General features: G+C 35.6%; 1 protein-coding gene across 6 annotated transcripts in view; it reads left to right on the forward strand.

Annotated features, from left to right (window-relative positions):
• The window catches only part of PMS1 (PMS1 homolog 1, mismatch repair system component), a 107,749-nt gene that overhangs the window by 71,305 nt on the left and 17,423 nt on the right, over nucleotides 1-19,021 (forward strand). For all 6 annotated transcript variants that reach the window (XM_061203272.1, XM_061203254.1, XM_061203289.1 and 3 more), the window contains 4 exons: nucleotides 4,194-4,310; nucleotides 10,541-10,663; nucleotides 11,215-11,358; nucleotides 11,511-12,403. In XM_061203272.1, the coding sequence (XP_061059255.1) occupies nucleotides 4,194-4,310; nucleotides 10,541-10,663; nucleotides 11,215-11,358; nucleotides 11,511-12,403 (1,277 nt within the window). The remainder of the gene's footprint in view (nucleotides 1-4,193; nucleotides 4,311-10,540; nucleotides 10,664-11,214; nucleotides 11,359-11,510; nucleotides 12,404-19,021) is intronic.

The raw sequence follows: 19,021 nt of genomic DNA on the forward strand, positions 1-19,021 counted from the left end.
CCCCATGCAGCGAGTCACCAAATCACATCAAGTCTGTTTCATATCCTTTAGTCTATCTCTGTTTTCTTTTACTCTTAGCAGTGTGCTTGGTTCTATTACCCAGTCCAGTGATTCTCAGCCACAGTGTTAATATTAGTAAAATACCAAAGTTTGCAAATGTTTTACCTTTAAAAAAATAAGATAAATAATCCTGTAAATGTCACTTTAACTGACTTGCATTCCATTGTATTTTTGTGAGTGGAAGAGAAAGCAATAGTGTTACAGCTAGTGTGCCAGGAAAAACACACAATCGTCAGTGTCTATGAGAATATTTTGCGAATGTGAACCTCATCCATTTTATGTGTCCTCAATAAAAGTTGAGAATCTCTGAGTTGGATTATTACAGTCACATTTTTTAATCCATATTGCTTTAGTTTCAGTTCTCACTAAATCATTCTTGCCAAAGATCTCTTTCTTTTTTTTTATTGAAATATATTTGACATAAAACATTGTGTAAATTTAAGGTATACAACATGTTGACTTGATACTGTATTATTGAATATAATATGATTGCCATTGTAGCAATAATTGCATCTCTATAACATTAATTTTTCTTTTTAGTGGTTGGAATAATTAGGTTCTAGTCTCTCAGCAAGTTTGGTGATTGTAATACAATATTATTATCTATATTCACTATACTGTGCATTACATCTCTAGGATTTATTTACTACTCATTGCAAGTCTGTACCCTTAAATAACATCTGTCCTATCCCCCCAACCCTTATGCCCTGGTAACTACCAATTTTACTCTGTTTTGTGAGTTTTTCCTTAGATTCTACATATGAGTGATATCATACAGTGTTTGTCTTTGTCTCACTTATCTCACTTAGCAGAAAGTCCTCAAGGTCAAAAGATCTCTTTCTAACATCCATATCTGATCATGGCATTTTCCCAATTAGATTTGTCCATTGATTCTGCGTTGCATATAAGAGAAACTATAAACTTCTTTGCATGATATGCTAGGTCATTCATGATCTTGTTCCTGTCTATCTGTCCAGCTTCATCTCCAGCAAGGCATATTTTCTATGCTTCCATACCTTTGCATGTGCTCTTCTACCTGTCAGGAATGCCCTTCCCATAATTTGTGGGTGGCAGACTCCTTTCAAGTCTCACCGCACATGCAGTTGCTCTGTGGAGTAGACTTAGGTTTCTTCTACAGTGTTCCCACTGTGTTTTGTATTAGCAGTTTTCATAATGCATTATAATTATTTTAATACCTTACTTTCCTTTTGTATTTTTAGCTCCTTGAAAGCTGGGACCTTGTCCTTCTATCTTTGTATTCCCAGCTTTTAGCATGGAATCTGGTACAAAGTAGATGTTCAATAAAATGTTTGCTGAATACATTTAGAAGTTTCTCCAAAAATTTTAATTTAGCCAGAGCATTTATATATTATAATATGTGCTGAAATAAAGATTAAAAATACTTATGTGACATCCCATGTTTCCTGGAGCAGTTCCAGTTTTAAATAGTGTATTGTCCTTTAAGTGGAAATGTAGTTACCAAAACATAATTTTTTTTTTTTAGAAATATACACATTGATCCTATACCTTAATTTTTTAATTGTTTACAATTTATTTTTCTATTTGATTTCATGTACTTTAGGTCCTTTTTTCTAATTCAGATCACTTTCAAAGCAATAGACAGTGAAAAGTTGGCATCTAGGACAGAACAGTACCTAAATTCTAGTTCTGTCATTTTGCTGGGACTAATTACTACACATCTGTATTTATATGAATATTAATAAATAAAAATTATCGGAAATTTAGAAATCCTTAGGTATGAGGATCTGCATAATAAGGTTAAGGTTGGTACTGACAAGCTGCACTCTCAAAAATATTCTGACTTCAGGATGCTATAAGAGTAGCTCCCAGTCTTTTTTGGATTTCTGTTATTCTGGTGTGGTTTCTTTGATTTGGAGACCCCGATTTTTCTCCTTGCCCTCTTCTAAAGGTAAATTATTTATTTAACTTTAAATGAATTTTTAAAATAATTTTGTTTTGAGAATGTATTAATACCCTCAAACAACTGGAGATTTCATAACATATCACATACTCATACATGAAAATGCATTTGTCCGAGACACTATTTGAGAATTCCCAATTAGGGTCTGAAGTTGGCTCTAACTTATTACTATCCTTGAGTAGAGAGGAGAGAGATGTTAGCGAAGTAAAAATTTGGAGCCAGAAAGGTTAGGGTATAAATCATGATTCCATGATCTAATATCTCTGTTTCTTTGGGTAAATCAATCTGAGCCTCAATTTCTGCATCTGGAAAATGAGATAATACCTGCCTGAAATGGTTGTGAAAATTAATGGTTTCTAGAATAGTAGTGCCTAGTAAGTAAGTTCTTCATAAATCGTAACTCCTACTTGATTAGTATTACTAAAACCCTGGGAATAGGTAAAAGGTTTTCCTGTTACACTAAATATTGGGCAATTTGTCTTCTTGAGCAGTTGTTACACTATCTGTTTTCCCCAGCAGGTTGGTCTTTGAGATTCTAAAAACAAAAGTGGCTTACAGATGATACATATCAAGAAGCAGAGTCAGTGACTATTGTCATCTTGTCCAGAAGAGAACAGCCCTTCGCTGCTATCCCCTGACATGCCAGTTAGGGAACAACATGAATTCATTTACTTCCCCTTTCATTTTATTATACATAATATTGTTAGTACTTCTTCCTGCCTACATAGGTTCCTGGTCATGTTAAGGAATTTGTTTGGCTAGGATCCTTTGATCTAGCCAGAGTGTCTCTTTCTTTTAAACCTTCTCTGCAATCAAATATTTAAATCAGTGTCTTTTTACTTGGAACAAATAACCTTTCTACATTACAAAAAAAAGAGAGAGAGAAAGAACAAAGGAGAACTTTCTCAACTTCCTTCCATTGATTCTTCAAACCTACTTGTTTGTATACCCATTCTTCCCTCACTGCTTTTTGTTCAAGTGTGTCATCAAGAGCTTCCCTTGATCCACCTGCCTCCAGTTATTGCTGTCTGCTTTCACTTTACAGCCAAACTTCATAAAAGAGCTGTCTCTTTCATATGTTCCCCCTATAGTCACTGTCTAGTAACTAAAATTTGGCTTCGTTTACTCTGCTTCCTTAGAACTGCTCTCATCCTCCTGATTGCTAAATCCTATGGCCACATCCCTTTTTTTACCTTGGTCCCTCAACACTGGTCACACATAACTACTTCTTTCTTCTTAAAAAAACTTCCTTGTTCTATGCACCATACTGTCCTGTGACTCTTCTTGCCTCTGTGGCCAATCCTTTTCAGTCTCCTCTTCTTCCTCTGTCTGCCTCTTGAATGTTGATGTTTTCTCCTAAGTTCTTTACACATTTTCTTTAGGATTTAGGGGGTTCTAAGTGAATATTTGTTGAATGAATGATATGTGTCTGTATTGGTGGTTTCTCAAGAGATTTGACTATAATTGGACCTCATTAACTGAAAAAATTTCAGTATGTGGTACCTGATCATACACTTCACAGCCAAACTTTGGTGCCGTCTCTCTGGACTATGCTTCTCTTAAACTACCCTACTAGATGCTTGCAGTGAAAAAAATCCAAGCTCATTATTCAGCTTTTATGTCTGTAAGGTTCAGTTAGCTTTTTTAAAGTTTTCTGTGTATAAAAGGTAATTATAAAGGTAATTTTAAAAAGCATGCATTATCCTAAATTTTTATACCAGTTTGACTATTTACAGAAATCTTATAGGTGTCTGTCCTCAATAAAACAGTAATACTTTACTTGGAGTAGCGATTTAATTTAAATATACTCTGAAGTATATACTCTGAAGTTTAGGATTAGAAGAGGGGAGAGAATTAATATTTAATGAAACTGTTTTATGCCAGACATCGGCCTATGTGTTTGCCTACATCATATATTTTCATCTTCCAACAACTCGGGGAGATAATTATTCTTAGTCATCTTATAGAGAGAAGAAAATTGAGGTTAAGGGAAGTTAAAATAGATTCTACACTGCAGCATATTTGGCTACTAAAATTTGGAAATGGAGTTCTGTCAGACATGCATATCTTATAAATGATGCGGAATATATAAGCTAGGGATGAATGCTAAATATAGCAATAAATTGTATAAGTACTTGAGTTTACTAAATCCAAATTGTGTCAAAAGTTGTCTGTGTTATTTTGTCCCTAGGCAATTATTTGGCAGAAAACTAGAGTATCAGATCATAAAATGGCTCTCATGTCTGTTCTGGGGACTGCTGTTATGGGCAACATGGAACCCTTTCAGTACCACTCTGAAGAATCTCAGGTATACAACAAAAATGTTCTTTAATCTAATTTACCAATGAAACTGTTAAATTATTTCTTTTTTGTGGGGTTGGGGTTGCAAGAAGTTTTTCTTTTAAAATTTTAACGAAGTATGTGTATAAGGTACAAAAAGAAAATACGCACAGAGCTCATATTAAACCTCTCTTCCCAGCCATGCTTCCTGTTTTTATCTTTTCTGTTTATTGTTTAATTTTAAGTATCGTGGCTACATTAATTTTTTAAGTGATTTTCAATTTAGAATCTTCATCTGTTTACTTTCTACAATGAAAGAAAAGAAGTTGAGCTCTCTTACCTTTGTTTTCCCTTTCCCATCCTAGATATGTATTCCAGCTTTATTTTCTTGATCTGTCAGCTTCAGACAGTCTTCTTCAGTCCCAATAATATTGGATGAGGTTATTAACACTCCCAATCTTACTTCTACCTGCTCTTCTCCCTCTCAGTCATGTCAGCTCTACTTTCATGTTATCTAGCTTAATAACCTATTTTCTTATGTAACCATCTTTTGTTTGTTGGAAGATTTTTAATTATGTAATCATCTTTTATTTGAAGATTCATTCTAAAAGTTGAAAGCTTATATGGAGTATACATTACTATGACTTCTCTGTTCTCCTTTTCTTTTTTGTAATTTGTTGCAATCTCTTTTCTGCTACTAGTTCCCCTCCTATCCTTTTTTGCAGTATTGAGTTCTTAATTTTCATCTTATTAGAGTCTTGGATGGGAGCTTGCGCTCAATTAATGTGTTAAGAGTTCTCTCTCCTGAGGAACAATTCAGGCCACCCTTAGTGGCCATGATCTGACATGGGTTCTGTTTTTCAGAGCTCTCTTAATAGTTGTTTAATAGTTTAGACACTAGTGCCACCTTGGACTGGTCATGGTGGCTGACTTGGGATAATAAGGGTACTGTCTAAATTCCCCTGGGTTCCCTGTGGCTTCCTGGAACTTTGTTGCCTATGCTGGTAACCCAGGAAGCTTGTGACAGGAGATCCAGACATGATATCTGTGGTGTTGTGCTTTAGAGATTCTACCTGTCATAGTTTGGTCTGAAGACCAGCAGCATTGGCATTACTTAGAAGCTTGTTAGGTGAAGAATCTCAGGCCTCATCCCAGACATACTGAATGAGAATCTGCATTTTAATACGGTCTCCGAGTGCATATTCAAGTAGGAAAAGCACTGATTTAGACCTTGGTTAGTTATGATTCCATGTGTGATTGGAACATGAGTCAGTCCTGCAGTTGGGATTTCTTTTCTTTGATCTGTATTGAGATATGTTGCCAGATCTGTGCATGTCCATTGATTTTTTTTAATAAATTTATTTATTTTATTATTTTATTTTTATTTTATTTGGCTGCGTTGGGTCTTTGTTGCTGCGTGCGGGTTTTCTCTATTTGCGGCGAGCGGGGGCTACTCTTCCTTGCAGTGCACGGGCTTCTCATTGCCATGGCTTCTCGTTGTGGAGCACGGGCTCTAGGCGTGCGGGCTTCAGTAGTTGTGGCACGTGGGCTCAGTAGTTGTGGCTCACGGGCTCTAGAGCGCAGGCTCAGTAGTTGTGGCGCACGGGCTTAGTTGCTCCGCGACATGTGGGATCTTCCCGGACCAGGGCTCGAACCCGTGTCCCCTGCATTGGCAGGCGGATTCTTAACCACTGCACCACCAGGGAGCCCCATGTCCATTGATTTTTAAATTTTCTCTTGAGATAGAATTGTACAAGGGCTGCTGGTAATCTTTGACAGATAACCAAAACTTTGCTGCACCTTCATGTGGTTATTCTTGCATGGGGGAAATGAGGGAACTTGGAAACCATGTGTTGCTGAGTAGTACCACTTCAGTGGGTTGTCAGAAGGACAGACTTTTGAGCGTCTCCCTAGTGAGAATGATCATCTAACCAAATCTCTCTTTTGTTCATGCACTGTGTGTCTGAATGGGTATTGTATTTATGTTGCCACCAGCTACCCATAACCATTCCATGCTTTCTGGGCTTTCAGAGTTTCCTTGACCCATTCTCATTCCTAGCCAAAATCAATCTTAAGTTGTTTAGCAACTGCTAATGGTTGCCCCTCTCACCTCACTTTTGTCCTCCTTGCATACATTCAAGTTGTGAAACTTAGCCACCAAGGCCCTTCACTAGACTGGGGTGGCAGATGCATAAGTCATTGGGAACCTTGGGTGCAGAAAATCTTCATAATATCTGTTTCTATAATGTTGAGGGTCCCTTTCTTATCTATAGCAACTCCATATGGGAAGAATCTCCTAATTATGGATGGTGATCCCAGCTGCACCACTGCTGTGGTGGCATTTCTTATGGAGTTTCCCAGTGTGGCTTTGTTGGTTTGATGGAATTCCTCAAGTTGGTTTTTTTGTTTGTTTGTTTTGACATCTATCTTCTCTTTGATAGCTCTGCATCAATCCATGCTAAGTTCTGGGTGAATTCCTCAGTGCTGCCTGATTTTTATTCCCAAAACAATATCTACTTTTCTGTTCTTTCTTCTAAACTTGATTTATAGGTACCGGTTTTGATTTCTTTATCTTCTGGGTTTTTTTTTAATAATAATGGTTTTTTATTTACTCTTTTAAAAGCATGGTACACATACTAATTTCAGTCATTTTCATATTGCTCTATCATTTTTATTCCTGAGAGAATATTCTCTCATTCTCTGCTATTTTATATGCTTTAATATTTTAATTTACAAAATCACTTTGAATGCAGATTTATTGTTTTGTTTTTCCCTCCCACTTTCCCCTCCCTTCCCATAGTTTGGCAGATACCACTGCCCTCCCAGCTCCAATTCAAAACTAGGTATTAATATTAGTAGTTCATGCCTTTTGTCCTGCCAAGATTTTGCAGACCCTTTTTCCTAGCTGACTTGGCTTAACCTTATTTTTGGTTTTGGAGTTGTCTCTGTTCTTTCTGGTGATCCTTGCAAGCAGCTCCAAACAGTGGTCACAGTATTTTTTAAACATTTGTGGGGGTGGGAGGAGAAATTTGCCCATTTCAAAGGGAAAGACTGATTTAAATCCCCTAACTATATGTGATTTCCATACCAGAATTGAATTTCCAATCGACCAGCTGGTTTCTTTTTTTTCTTTTTTTTTTTTTAATTGATATACAGTTGACATATTAGTTTCAAGTGTACAATGTTATGATTTGTTATATGTATACATTGTGAAGTGGTCAGCACAGTAAGTCTAGTTACATCCATAATCACACATCATTACAATTTTTTTTTTTCTGATACAGCTGGTGTCTGATCATAGAGCACATAAGGGCTTTTGATTTCAGCCATCACTCCCTGTTATGTTTAGCATTCATAACATCTTTATGTTTGTCTTATTTTTAAATGGTTAGGTCTTTAAAAATTTTTGTAAAAATTTATTTTATCTATCACTGCTATGTATTTGCAGTTGGGATGGAGAGAAGGGAATTATTAATAAGTGTGAATTTATTCCACTGTCCTGATCAGAAGTACTTAAATTTTTACTTTAGAAACATAACTCCCATAGGGTTCTAGAGGTTTACCGAAAGAGGAGAACGTCAAGGTTACTTCAACAGAATCGGGGCAGAGAAGAAGAGATGGGTTTGACAAACTGGGTAGGGGGCAGGGCTGTTTATCATGGTAAAGGAATACAGGAGGAGCTAGTTGGACAGCAGGGTAGAAGTGAGCTTAAATATTTTATCAAGTTTTGAATGTGGTGAGATTGAGAAGATTTGTATGACAGCTAGTTAAAGATAGTAAGCATTTGGGGATGAAAGAAATAAAGGTTCTACATCTGTATCTTAGCGTCACTGGTGTATGTGTATGGGTGGGAATGAAATTACTCAGGGAGAGTAGAGAGCAAGAAAAAAGGGTCTGATGATGGAACTCAGGGGGACCATCATCATTGTAGGCTGTAAGCAAAGAGAGAGAAACCAGCAAACCAGACTAAAGAGGAAGTGTCAGAGAGGAAACAGAAAGACCAAAAGAGAAGGCTGAAGCAGTGTCATGCTTCTCAAAGTAGAGAGTTGTCATTGGTATCAGGGTCTGTAGAGAGTCAGGTAAGGGTAGAACTAAGTGTCCATTGGAGTTGGTCACTGAGGTAGAAGCCAGGTTATAGAATATTGGAGATGAAGGGAAGGAGAGAGGGGTCCATAGCTGAAGGACAATCAGGGGAGAATTATTTGTTCATATTTTGCCTTTGATTTTTGTTTTGCTATTTAGTTAATAGTTGGGTATAGATTCTTATAAGGTCTATCTAATTTTTTATTTTGTTGCACTGATTTGGTCTCTTACAGACATTTTTCTTCACTCGAACTAGATGGATTTTCACTTTTTATAGCATTTTCTAAGACTTTGCCATTTGATTTTACTATTTCATATAACTTACAGTTTGTTAGTTCTTAAGGTTGTCTTAAGCCATTTTTAAAGCTCAGTATTCAGAAGTAATAGTAGTTATTCAGTGGCCAGCCAAGATGGTGTGGAAGGAAAACACTAGCAATATTACCAATTTTTTCTTCATTTTCATCTTCATTCTTCCCTATTCTGGGTATTTTTTTCCCATCAACAAGCCCAATAAGTCTTTCAGGGGCTAAACAGGCTCTCCCTGATGCTCAGCAGGTGCTTTAAGAAGGGTCTCATGTTACTTGGTAAATTATACAACCATTTATAAGTCTTGTGAAGTTTTACAGTTAATTAAGTATTTTCATTTTATAATGGATTATCTAGGTTTATTTATTAACTTTTTTTTTTTTTAATTAACTTTTTTTAATTGGCACAGTTTGGCACTGTGACGGTAATGCGCTTAGTGTTCTAAAATTGGTACTGCATCTCCTTAAACACTTATTTCCAAGGGCAGGGATAGCCATAGACATAGGTGGCAGCCTGCAGGATACATTGGTAAGGAGACTCATGGTTTCTGCTTAACTAAAAATAGTACCCCCACTGACACTCTTGCTTTTCTAAACCTAAGCTGAAATTTTCCCATTATTACTGTTTCTTAACAGGTTAATAAAACAGCTGATGCCAGTTGTTTCAGATAAGAGATTATTATAGGCCTGTATTTTGAATAATTTGACCAAGATCACACTAGTAGTAGAGCTGGGATTTAAATCATGTCAGTCTGGCTCTATCCAGTATTCCTAACAATTCTCTGTATTATCTTTAAAAGTAAAAGTAGGAGCATTTTCCTTGCCTTCTGTTCCCTAAATCAGTCAATCTTCTCGCTGGTATTTTTTCTAGGATTCTTCTTTATTTTCTCCCTCTTCAAACATTTGTAAAATAGTTCTCTAAACAAAAATGAAGATAAAGTACAACGCTGCAATGTATCAAAGAGTAAAAGATTTTTTTTTTTCCCTCAGTAATGAAAACCCAGTCAGATTGACTTCATGGCATACTCAGAATAAAGATAGAAACAGCCACTTCTTTACAGAAAACGGTGGCTGAAAAGAAAAGGATAAAGAGCCAGAGGAAAGTCACAGTATGAGGAAAGAAATTTTTAGAAGACAGAAAGAAGATCAGGTTGAGCAGAGAGCAGTATTTATGCTGTATGTCCTATGACAATAAGATATATGCCTGTTGGTGAAACTCTCATGAATGCCAGTTTTTCCTTAAAATAGAATTGCAAAAAGGGAGAGTCAGAGGCTGAGAACACCAATTTAACACGCTTCAGTAATTTATTTAAGGTTAATGCTCATGACATGGTTATCAGGAAATATATGGCTCTTTAGACCTTAAGATGAAAATCCATTTGTTTGTTAATTTTTTTATACCTTTTTAAAAAAAATATACAGTGTTATTTAGGCTTTTTAATTTATTTTACTTATTATTTTTTTAAATTTTTTAATTTTTGGCTGCGTTGGGTCTTCGTTGCTGTGTGCGGGCTTTCTCTAGTTGCGGCGAGTGGGGGCTACTCTTCATTGCGGTGCGTGGGCTTCTCACTGCGGTGGTTTCTCTTGTTGCGGAGCACTGGCTCTAGGCGTTCAGGCTTCAGTAGTTGTGACACGCAGGCTCAGTAGTTGTGGCGCACGGGCTTAGTTGCTGTGCGGCATGTGGGATCTTCCTAGACCAGGGCTCAAACCCGTGTCCCCTGCATTGGCAGGTGGATTCTTAACCACTGAGCCACCAGGGAAGTCTCAATTTTTTTATACCTCTTAATGTATTGTATATAGCCAGACCCGTGGAATCACATTTATCATTGACATTGCATATCAATTCTGTAATTATTTATTACAATTATAGATTTATCTAAGTGGATTTCTTCCAAAGCATGATGCAGACCACTCTTTCACAAGTCTTTCAACCCCAGAAAGGAGTTTCATCTTTATAAACAGTCGACCAGTACACCAAAAAGATATATTAAAGGTAATCTTTTTAAGAAAAAGTATCACTTGGATCAGAAATAAAAACTCTGTCACTTGTCAGCTTCTTATAAGGACTACTTCTAAGAATTTGTTCCAAAATAAGGAAAAGGAAAAATAGATACAATATCATTTATTAAGCATTGTGCTAGGTACCTTACATATGACTCTTCACAACAGTTCTGTGGTGAATTATTATCCTTATTTATAGTGAAGAGACTGAAATGTTTGTGACTATCTTAGACCACATAACGAGGAAGTAACACAATTTGGATTTGAACCCAGGACTTTCAAAACATCCATGACACTATGATCTTTTAACCATGAAGCCCGTTGCATTGGATATTTGTACTTCTTAATGAATGCTTGTGCTTTATGTAAGTTCAAAGCCTCTAAATGAGCATTACTATTTAGATACTACTTTTCCTAATAAGCAGTTACATCCACTCAGTTTCTCAGTTAAATATGCTTCTTTTGGTGGTATTTTAAAGATGGCTATACTATCTTTTTTTATGTCTTTCTTTTTTGTCTTTCACTCATTACATATATTTCTAGCTAATCCGACATTATTACAATCTGAAATGCCTAAAGGAATCTACTCGTTTGTATCCCATTTTCTTTCTGAAAATTGATGTTCCTACAGCTGATGTAGATGTGAATTTAACACCAGATAAAAGTCAAGTATTATTACAGAATAAGGTAATCTTTTTCAGATTTTTTTTTGTATTTATGCTATTTATAAACTTATGCAGTCCTAACCATTTTCATATGAAAAAGATTTGCTTGTTTCTGTAGATTTTTTAATATTATTTTCATAATTTCCTCTAACATTTGTTCATTTGTATTTTTAGGAATCTGTGTTGATTGCTCTTGAAAATCTGATGACAACTTATTATGGATCACTACCTAGTACAAATTCTTATGAAAGTAATAAAACAGATGTTTCCCCAGATGACATGGTTGTTAGTAAAACAACAGAAACAGATGTGCTTTTTACTACGATGGAAACATCTGGAAATAATTATCCAAATGTTGATACTTCAGCCATTCCTTTCCAGAATGATGTGCATGATGATAAATCTGGGAAAAACACCAATTATTGTTTGAATCATCAGATGCATACTGGTGACCATTATGATGATCATTTTAATAGTGAAAATTCTAGCATTGATAAGAACAGTGGAAATACATTTCAGGAGATCCCAATGAATAATTTATCATGTGAGGACACCCAAAAGGAATATAGTGAAATTTGTTTTGTAGGTTCTGTTAAGCAAGCCCAATCAGAAAATGGCAGTAAAGGCCATATAGATGAGAGTGGGGAAAATGAGGAAGAAGCAGTTCCTGAGAAGTCTTTGGAAATTTGTGTAGATGACTGGAGCAAGGGAAATGCACTTAAAGATTCAAGAGGAGAAAACATTGAACCTGTGAAAATTTTAGTGCCTTACGAAAGTCTAGCATGTAAAGTAAGTAATAATAATAATAACCCAAGTCCTGAACAAAAGAATTGCAGTGAAAGTTCCTATAACAAAAAATCAAATGTGGTAGATAACAAATCTGGACAGATTACAGCTTATGATTTAATTAGCAATCGAGTAATCAAGAAACCCATGTCAGCAAGCGCCCTTTTTGTTCAAGATCATCGTGCTCAGTTTCTCACAGACAATTCCAAGACCAGTTTGGAAGATGCAACAGTACAAATTGAAGAACTGTGGAAGACATTGAGTGAAGAGGAAAAACTGAAGTAAGTTTCCAGAGCTTTCATGGGACCTGAATGCTCAGATATTTCCATTCTATATGACTCACTGGGTTAAAAAAAATTTTTTTTAACTTCTTATTTATGGAAAAGCAGAATGGAAAACGGCTTTTGGCTTGACTAAAGTACCTTTTTTGGCATCACTTTTTTGTTAATTTAGAGGTTTTTATGGGGTTTGTTTGTTTGTTTTTTATTTTGGTACAAGCCTTAACTACTTTCTGATTTAAGTTTGTAGTTAAAGGTTTTCCATTCTTAACTAAAAACTGCCATTTTCTTCTATTTCTTTTTTATGTTTACGTTAATCTTCTTATGACAGGACTTTTTCTTTTTTAACCTTTTGCATTAGAACAGTGGTGTTTTTAAGATCTTGACTATTCCCTTTTTAAATTGGTCTCTAAAATATGTAACACAATACAAAAATTGTAAAATTGTTGCAGATTTAATTTAGTGATGTTAATACTGTTCCTATTCAGTATAACTCAAGGCTTTCTTATAAAATCTTTTATTTATTGACAACTTATAAACTATGGTGGGTTTTGGGGGCTAGGTAAATAGGTGGTTTGATCTCTTTGATTAAAATAACTACATATTATTTGCCATTTTTAGATCAGATGATCTGAATAAATATTCCAAAAAAATATGAGGGGTGTTTCTAATTGACTTAGGGTACTTGCTGTAAACACAAAATATTATGTTTTGAGTGATTTAGCTCACAAGAAAATGAAAGAGTGCTATTATACTTCCAGTCACATATTATTACCTGAGGCAGTGGTCCCCAACCTTTTTGGCACCAGGGACTGGTTTCGTGGCAGACAATTTTTCCACTGGTGGGGGCCGGTGGGGATGGTTCAGGTGGTAATGCGAGCGATGGGGAGCGGCAGATGAAGCTTCGCTCGCTTGCCTGCCACTCACCTCCTGCTCTGCGGCCCAGTTACTAACAGGCCGTGGACTGATACCAGTCCGTGTCCCGGGGTTTGGGGACCCCTGACCTAAGGCATCGCAATACTATGTCAAACATCTGGAAAAAATTTTAAATGTAACCTGTCATCCAGAGTTTATATTTGGTGATAAACTACATGGATACTTGACCAATTGTTTTTTAATTTTTTCATTAGCTTTTCAATCTTATAAAGACACTGTTAATTTAAAGTAATAAAGACCACTATTAACACACCAATAGGCAAAACCTCTGCAAGTTAACTTCTATCTTTTTTTTTAAGTGGGGATGGTGGTTGTGTTTTGTTCTTTAATATATATCTGTAAAAGATAAAGATACTCTTATTTTAAACAGAGCCATAATACAAATTGTTATCACTTTCTAAAACATGAATTCCTTAATCTTCATTGTTCAAATTTCTAATTATTTCATAAATGTCAAATTTTTTAAAAGTTTATTTGAATTAGGATGCAAATAAGGTTCACACATTGTTAATTATCTTTTATTTTACATAAATGACACATTCGGTTTAAAGATGAGAGCACTTGAGTTTTAATACAGCAAGCCCTCAAAAGTTGAATTGCATTGACCAGGGAGGTGATGAATTGAGAGCTGTCTGAGAAAAGAAGAAAAAAGCATAGATGTTCCTAGTTCTCATGGAAGTATGGACATTGGAACAGCTCAAGGTAGCTGTTCCCTTGCAGCCTCACAATAGCAGGTACTACTCCAGTTCCCTTTCAAGGAATGTCGGCATTGTTTCTCCTTGCAGGCCCCAAGGTGTTAAGGTACAAGGGTTATGGTTAATAGGTCTCATCTAAAAATTTGTTAATCATCAGGCAGTATTCTGGAATTCAGAATTTTCTCTATTGCCATAAGGTATACAAAAGAGGCATTGTTGGTCAAGAGCAGGCCTCTGAAGCTACACCTGCGTTCTAACCTCACTTCCTCTCTTTGATAGCTTTTTGTAAAAATGTGTGGACAGTATCTCCCGGATTGTTGTGAAGATTAAATAAGATATATTGTGTGTTGTGATACAAGGTAAATGACTAGCACATAGTAAATAATTGATCATGATGTTAATCAGAGTTTTTAATCTGTGAAAAGGAAATTTCTCTATTGTGATTGATATTATTTTTCATTTGCTTATTCAAGGTTAAATTTAATTTGGAGGCCAGAAATAGAAACCTGTGAAGAAAATATAGGTATCTTGGGATCAGAGAGCTTACTGTATGTCACAGAAAGCTCTATTAGAATCTTCCAGAGCCAGGGGTCTGGGAATCAAAATCATGATTAGTGAAAAGGTAGAGTAAAAATGGTATAACACAAGAATCACACTAACTACCATTTCTCTTCTGGTCTTTATCTTAGAATTCTTTCCATGGTCTTAAATTCTACAAGGAGTGTTAAGGGATATGAGAGTAGACTCCTATTCTACAGATAATCAGTCTTTCCATCCATTCTTCCTTTTCTTCCCTTTTTTTCTCTTCTTGTTTCCTGTTTTTTTCCCATCCCCTTCCTTCCCTATTTTCTTTCCTCCCTTGCTTCCTTCCCTTCCCTTCCCTTCTCTTCTCTTCTCTTTCCCTTCCTTGTTTCTTTCAATTAGGAACTATTTACTGAGGACATTCTGTGTACAAGGCCTTATGTACTCTAGCTAGTCATTTCAGATACAGTGATAAATGATAAATAAAACATACTTTTACTACTCATAAAAGTGCCGTCTAGTGAGGAAGACACTATTAAACAAATAGTAATCATAGAATATGAAGAGTTTTTAAATAAAAGGAACACAGAAGAGTTATGAAAACACTTAGCAGTTGGGCTTAATCATATCTATGGGACAGGAAATGCTTCCCTGAATAGAAATTAATCAAAATGGTGTAGGGAATTTTCTGTGTAGAAGGAACGGCATGTAAGAATGCCCAGAAGCTAGAAGGAAAACAGCATTATTGAGGAACTGAAAGATGCCCTTTATGACAGGAATGGATTATGGGGGAGTGTGATAAAGAAAGATGGGGTAGGCAGGTCAGATCATGGAAGGTTCAAACAGTTTTGAATAAGACATTGGATCAGGGTTTTCTACCGAGAGCTTAGGATAGACTTTGCAATAGAGGGTACCTACATTTTTAAATTTTTCCTTTCTGGATTTTTTTTTTTCCCCCTTGCTTTCTTCTCCTTTCCTCTAGTGGATTAGAAACCACTGTGTCCTCCCACTGGGATCTCAGTCAATTGATGTGAACTTGAACATTCATTTGTAGTAGCTATGAACATATTTCTACTTAAAATAACTTAGAACAATACCATAATTGGGATATTATTGAAAAATGGTAAATAAACTTTATAATTACATGTAATCTTGAGACACAGAAACATTTGAATTGATTACTGATAAATCAGAATTAATATTTTTTGTTCAAGTTACTAAATCCCTTAATGATATAAAGTTGAAGATAACAGCTGTTTTTACTTAACATTTACTTAATATTCCTTCGGACATAACTTTTTATATTTCCCAAGGAACTAATTAAATTGACTTCTTGAATAAATCAAAAGATTAGTACCATATGTGAAAATTTGCACATTATAATTAATTACAAATGGTAACCTTCATCTTGAACTCATTTTCCACTGTAGGAGCAAAATCTTGAGTTTGAATGTCCAAGAGCTAAAAATACTTATTTATAGTACTTATTGAAGGTAACTGTATTGAAAATTTTGTGTTTTATAATCCAGAACTTCAGATTCTAAGCGGAAATGGGAGAAAATAACGTAAAAAATTATGAATGTGGCCTGGTCAGTAACCAAAAGAGGCATTTTTCATTCATCTAGTTCACAGTGAAATAAAGGCTTTTATACATTCTCATCCAGCTAACACTTCTTTATCCAACAAACATATGCTGAGTACAAATTACATAACGTGCTTGTTTCTTGTGTTTTAGTCTCACTTTTAACATTTAATTACATTCTCCCAATAGTATCATTTTTATTTCCTAGTACATAACTACTCAAATTTCTCCTTAAAAATGTATATATATTATCTACAATAGAACTCAACCAGTTTCTTAAGAGTTTCTTAAGATTAGAAATAACATTTTCTAGTCTCAATTTTAAAACTGCATTTAAAGAATTTTTTAGCAAGGTTGCTCAAATAATTGCCAACGTTTAGTCAATTGTGTGCCCCGTTCATTATAAGATAGGTGTTTCTTGATAGAAAATAATGATAGCGAACATTTATTATCATTTACTATGTGCCAAGCACTATTCTAAGTACTTAAAACTCATTTTATTCCTCACATCAAAACTATGAAGTAGAGGGACTTACCTGGCCGTCCAGTGGTGAACACTCCGCACTTCCAATGCAGGGGGCACAGGTTCAGTCCCTCATCAGGGAACTGAGATCCCACATGCTGCGCGGCGCAGCCTTAAAAAAAAAAAAAACAAACCATGACGTAGACGTAGATTATCTAGATATTACAGATGAGCTTACTGAGGCACAGAAAAGTTAAATCATTTGCTTAGGTTTGCAGAGCTACTAAATGGCAAAGACAGGCCAGGCAGTCTGTCTGTCTCTGAGGTCTATGCTCTGATAGCCAGTACACTTAGCTGAACACAGATAGTAGTTTTCAGTTCTGGGCTTGTATTAGGATCACCCATGGAGCTCTTTAAAGACAGTGCTGCCCAACTCCAGCCTAGGTGTGGAGAATTGGAAACTCTGAGGGTGGGACCCAGGCATCTCAATTTTTTAGAAAAGGGTTGATATAACCACTATACCAGACTGCTGTCTTTGGCCCCAGAAGTTTCATTTTACTTCTGTTATTGTTAACCAAAAAGAAAAGACCTCTTTTTACCCAGTATAATTTTTTTTTTAATAAATCTATTTATTTATTTTTTGCTGCATTGGGTCTTTGTTGCTGCGTGTGGGCTTTCTCTAGTTGCAGTGAGCGGGGGCTACTCTTCATTGCGGTGCGCAGGCTTCTCATTGCGGTGGCTTCTCGTTGCGGAGCACGGGCTCTAGGCGCATGGGCTTTAGTAGTTGTGGCACGTGGGCTTAGTAGTTGTGGCATGTGGGCTCAGTAGTTGTGGTTCGCGGGCTCTAGAGCACAGGCTCAGTAGTTGTGGCGCGTGGGCTTAGTTGCTCCGAGGTGTGTGGGATCTTCCCGGACCAGGGCTCGAACCCATGTCCCCTGCACTGGCAGGCGGATTCTTAACCACTGTGCCACCAGGGAAGCCCTTACCCAGTATAATTTAAAAGGTCCATTATCTTGTTTGAAATTGAATTAAATTAGATGGTTTGGATGTGTTCAGTTTATTTGAATTTGTCTTTTTATTGCTGACTCTAAAATGAGAAATAAATAGTAACAAAAAAATTAACATTTAGCTATGAAACCATTACAAATTTAATCATATAATTTTTATTTTGAGTGTTATTATAGTGATCTTAATTTTACTAGTATATAATTATTAAATGTATGTACGTTTTCTTTTGTTGTGCTCAGGGAATTGCTTCTTCTATGTTGATGTTACAGCACATATTTAAGGAACTCCTCAGATCTGAAATTGACTCCTTATTTTATTGTTTTATTTAATTATTTCCTTTTTTTTTTTTTTTTTTAGTTGCCTGTACCTTAAATGGTTTTTTAAATTGGGTAAAATTTAGCTGCTGTGAAATGCATAGATCTTAAATGTATATATAGCTCAGTGCATTTTCATATGTGTACACCGATGAAACCACCACTGCAAACAAAATATAGAACATTTCCATCAGCCCAGAAAGTTCTTTAATGCCACCTACAAGCCAGTCTCCATTCTCAGCTACTATTTTGATTTCTGTCACACTAGCTTGGTTTTTCCAGTACTTAAACTTCTTATTTATAAAATCATAATGATATGTACTCCTTTATGTCCAGCTTCTTCCCCTCAACAAAATATTTTTGTAGTTTTCATCCATGTTTGTTGAATGTATACATATAGTTTATTCTTTTCTAATCAGTAAGTAATACTCAGTTGTATAAGTATACCACAATTTGTTTTCTCAGTCTCCAGTTGATGAACATTGTGTTCTTTCCAGATATGGGATATTATGAATAAAGCTGTGTTGTTTAGTTTCCGAATATTTGGAGTTTTTCTAAATATCTTATTGCTACTGAATTCTAATTAATTTTGTCATGGACAGGGAAAATACTGTTAGATTTAAATCTTTAGAAATTTATTGAGAATTATGCCCAGCAGCATATCTTGAAGAATGGGCACCTAAAAAGAATCTGAATTCTGTAGCTGTTAGATGTAGTGTTCTAAAATGACAATTAAGTCAAGGTAGTTGATAGTATTGCTAAAATCTTCTTAAGCCTTTACTGATTTTTATGTTTTGGTCTAATTCTGTCAGTTCCTAAGGAAGGGGCATTAAAGTCCCCAACTGTAATTCTGGATGTATTTCTACTTTTAGATCTGTAATTTTTTGCTTCACATAGTTTGAAGCTTTGTTGTTATTAGATCCATGCACATTTGTGATTGGTACACCTTCCTAATGATTCCCTTTGGTCATCATGAAATATTCCTCTTATCTGTGGTATTATTTCTTGTTTTGAAATTTATTTCATCGTATATTACTATAAGCTGCTCTTGTGCTTACGATTTGCATGGTTTATCTTTTCCATTCTTTTACTTTCAAACTA

Source organism: Eubalaena glacialis, chromosome 1 (genome assembly GCF_028564815.1).
Source record: "Eubalaena glacialis isolate mEubGla1 chromosome 1, mEubGla1.1.hap2.+ XY, whole genome shotgun sequence".
In the NCBI taxonomy this organism is placed as follows: Eukaryota; Metazoa; Chordata; class Mammalia; order Artiodactyla; family Balaenidae; genus Eubalaena; species Eubalaena glacialis.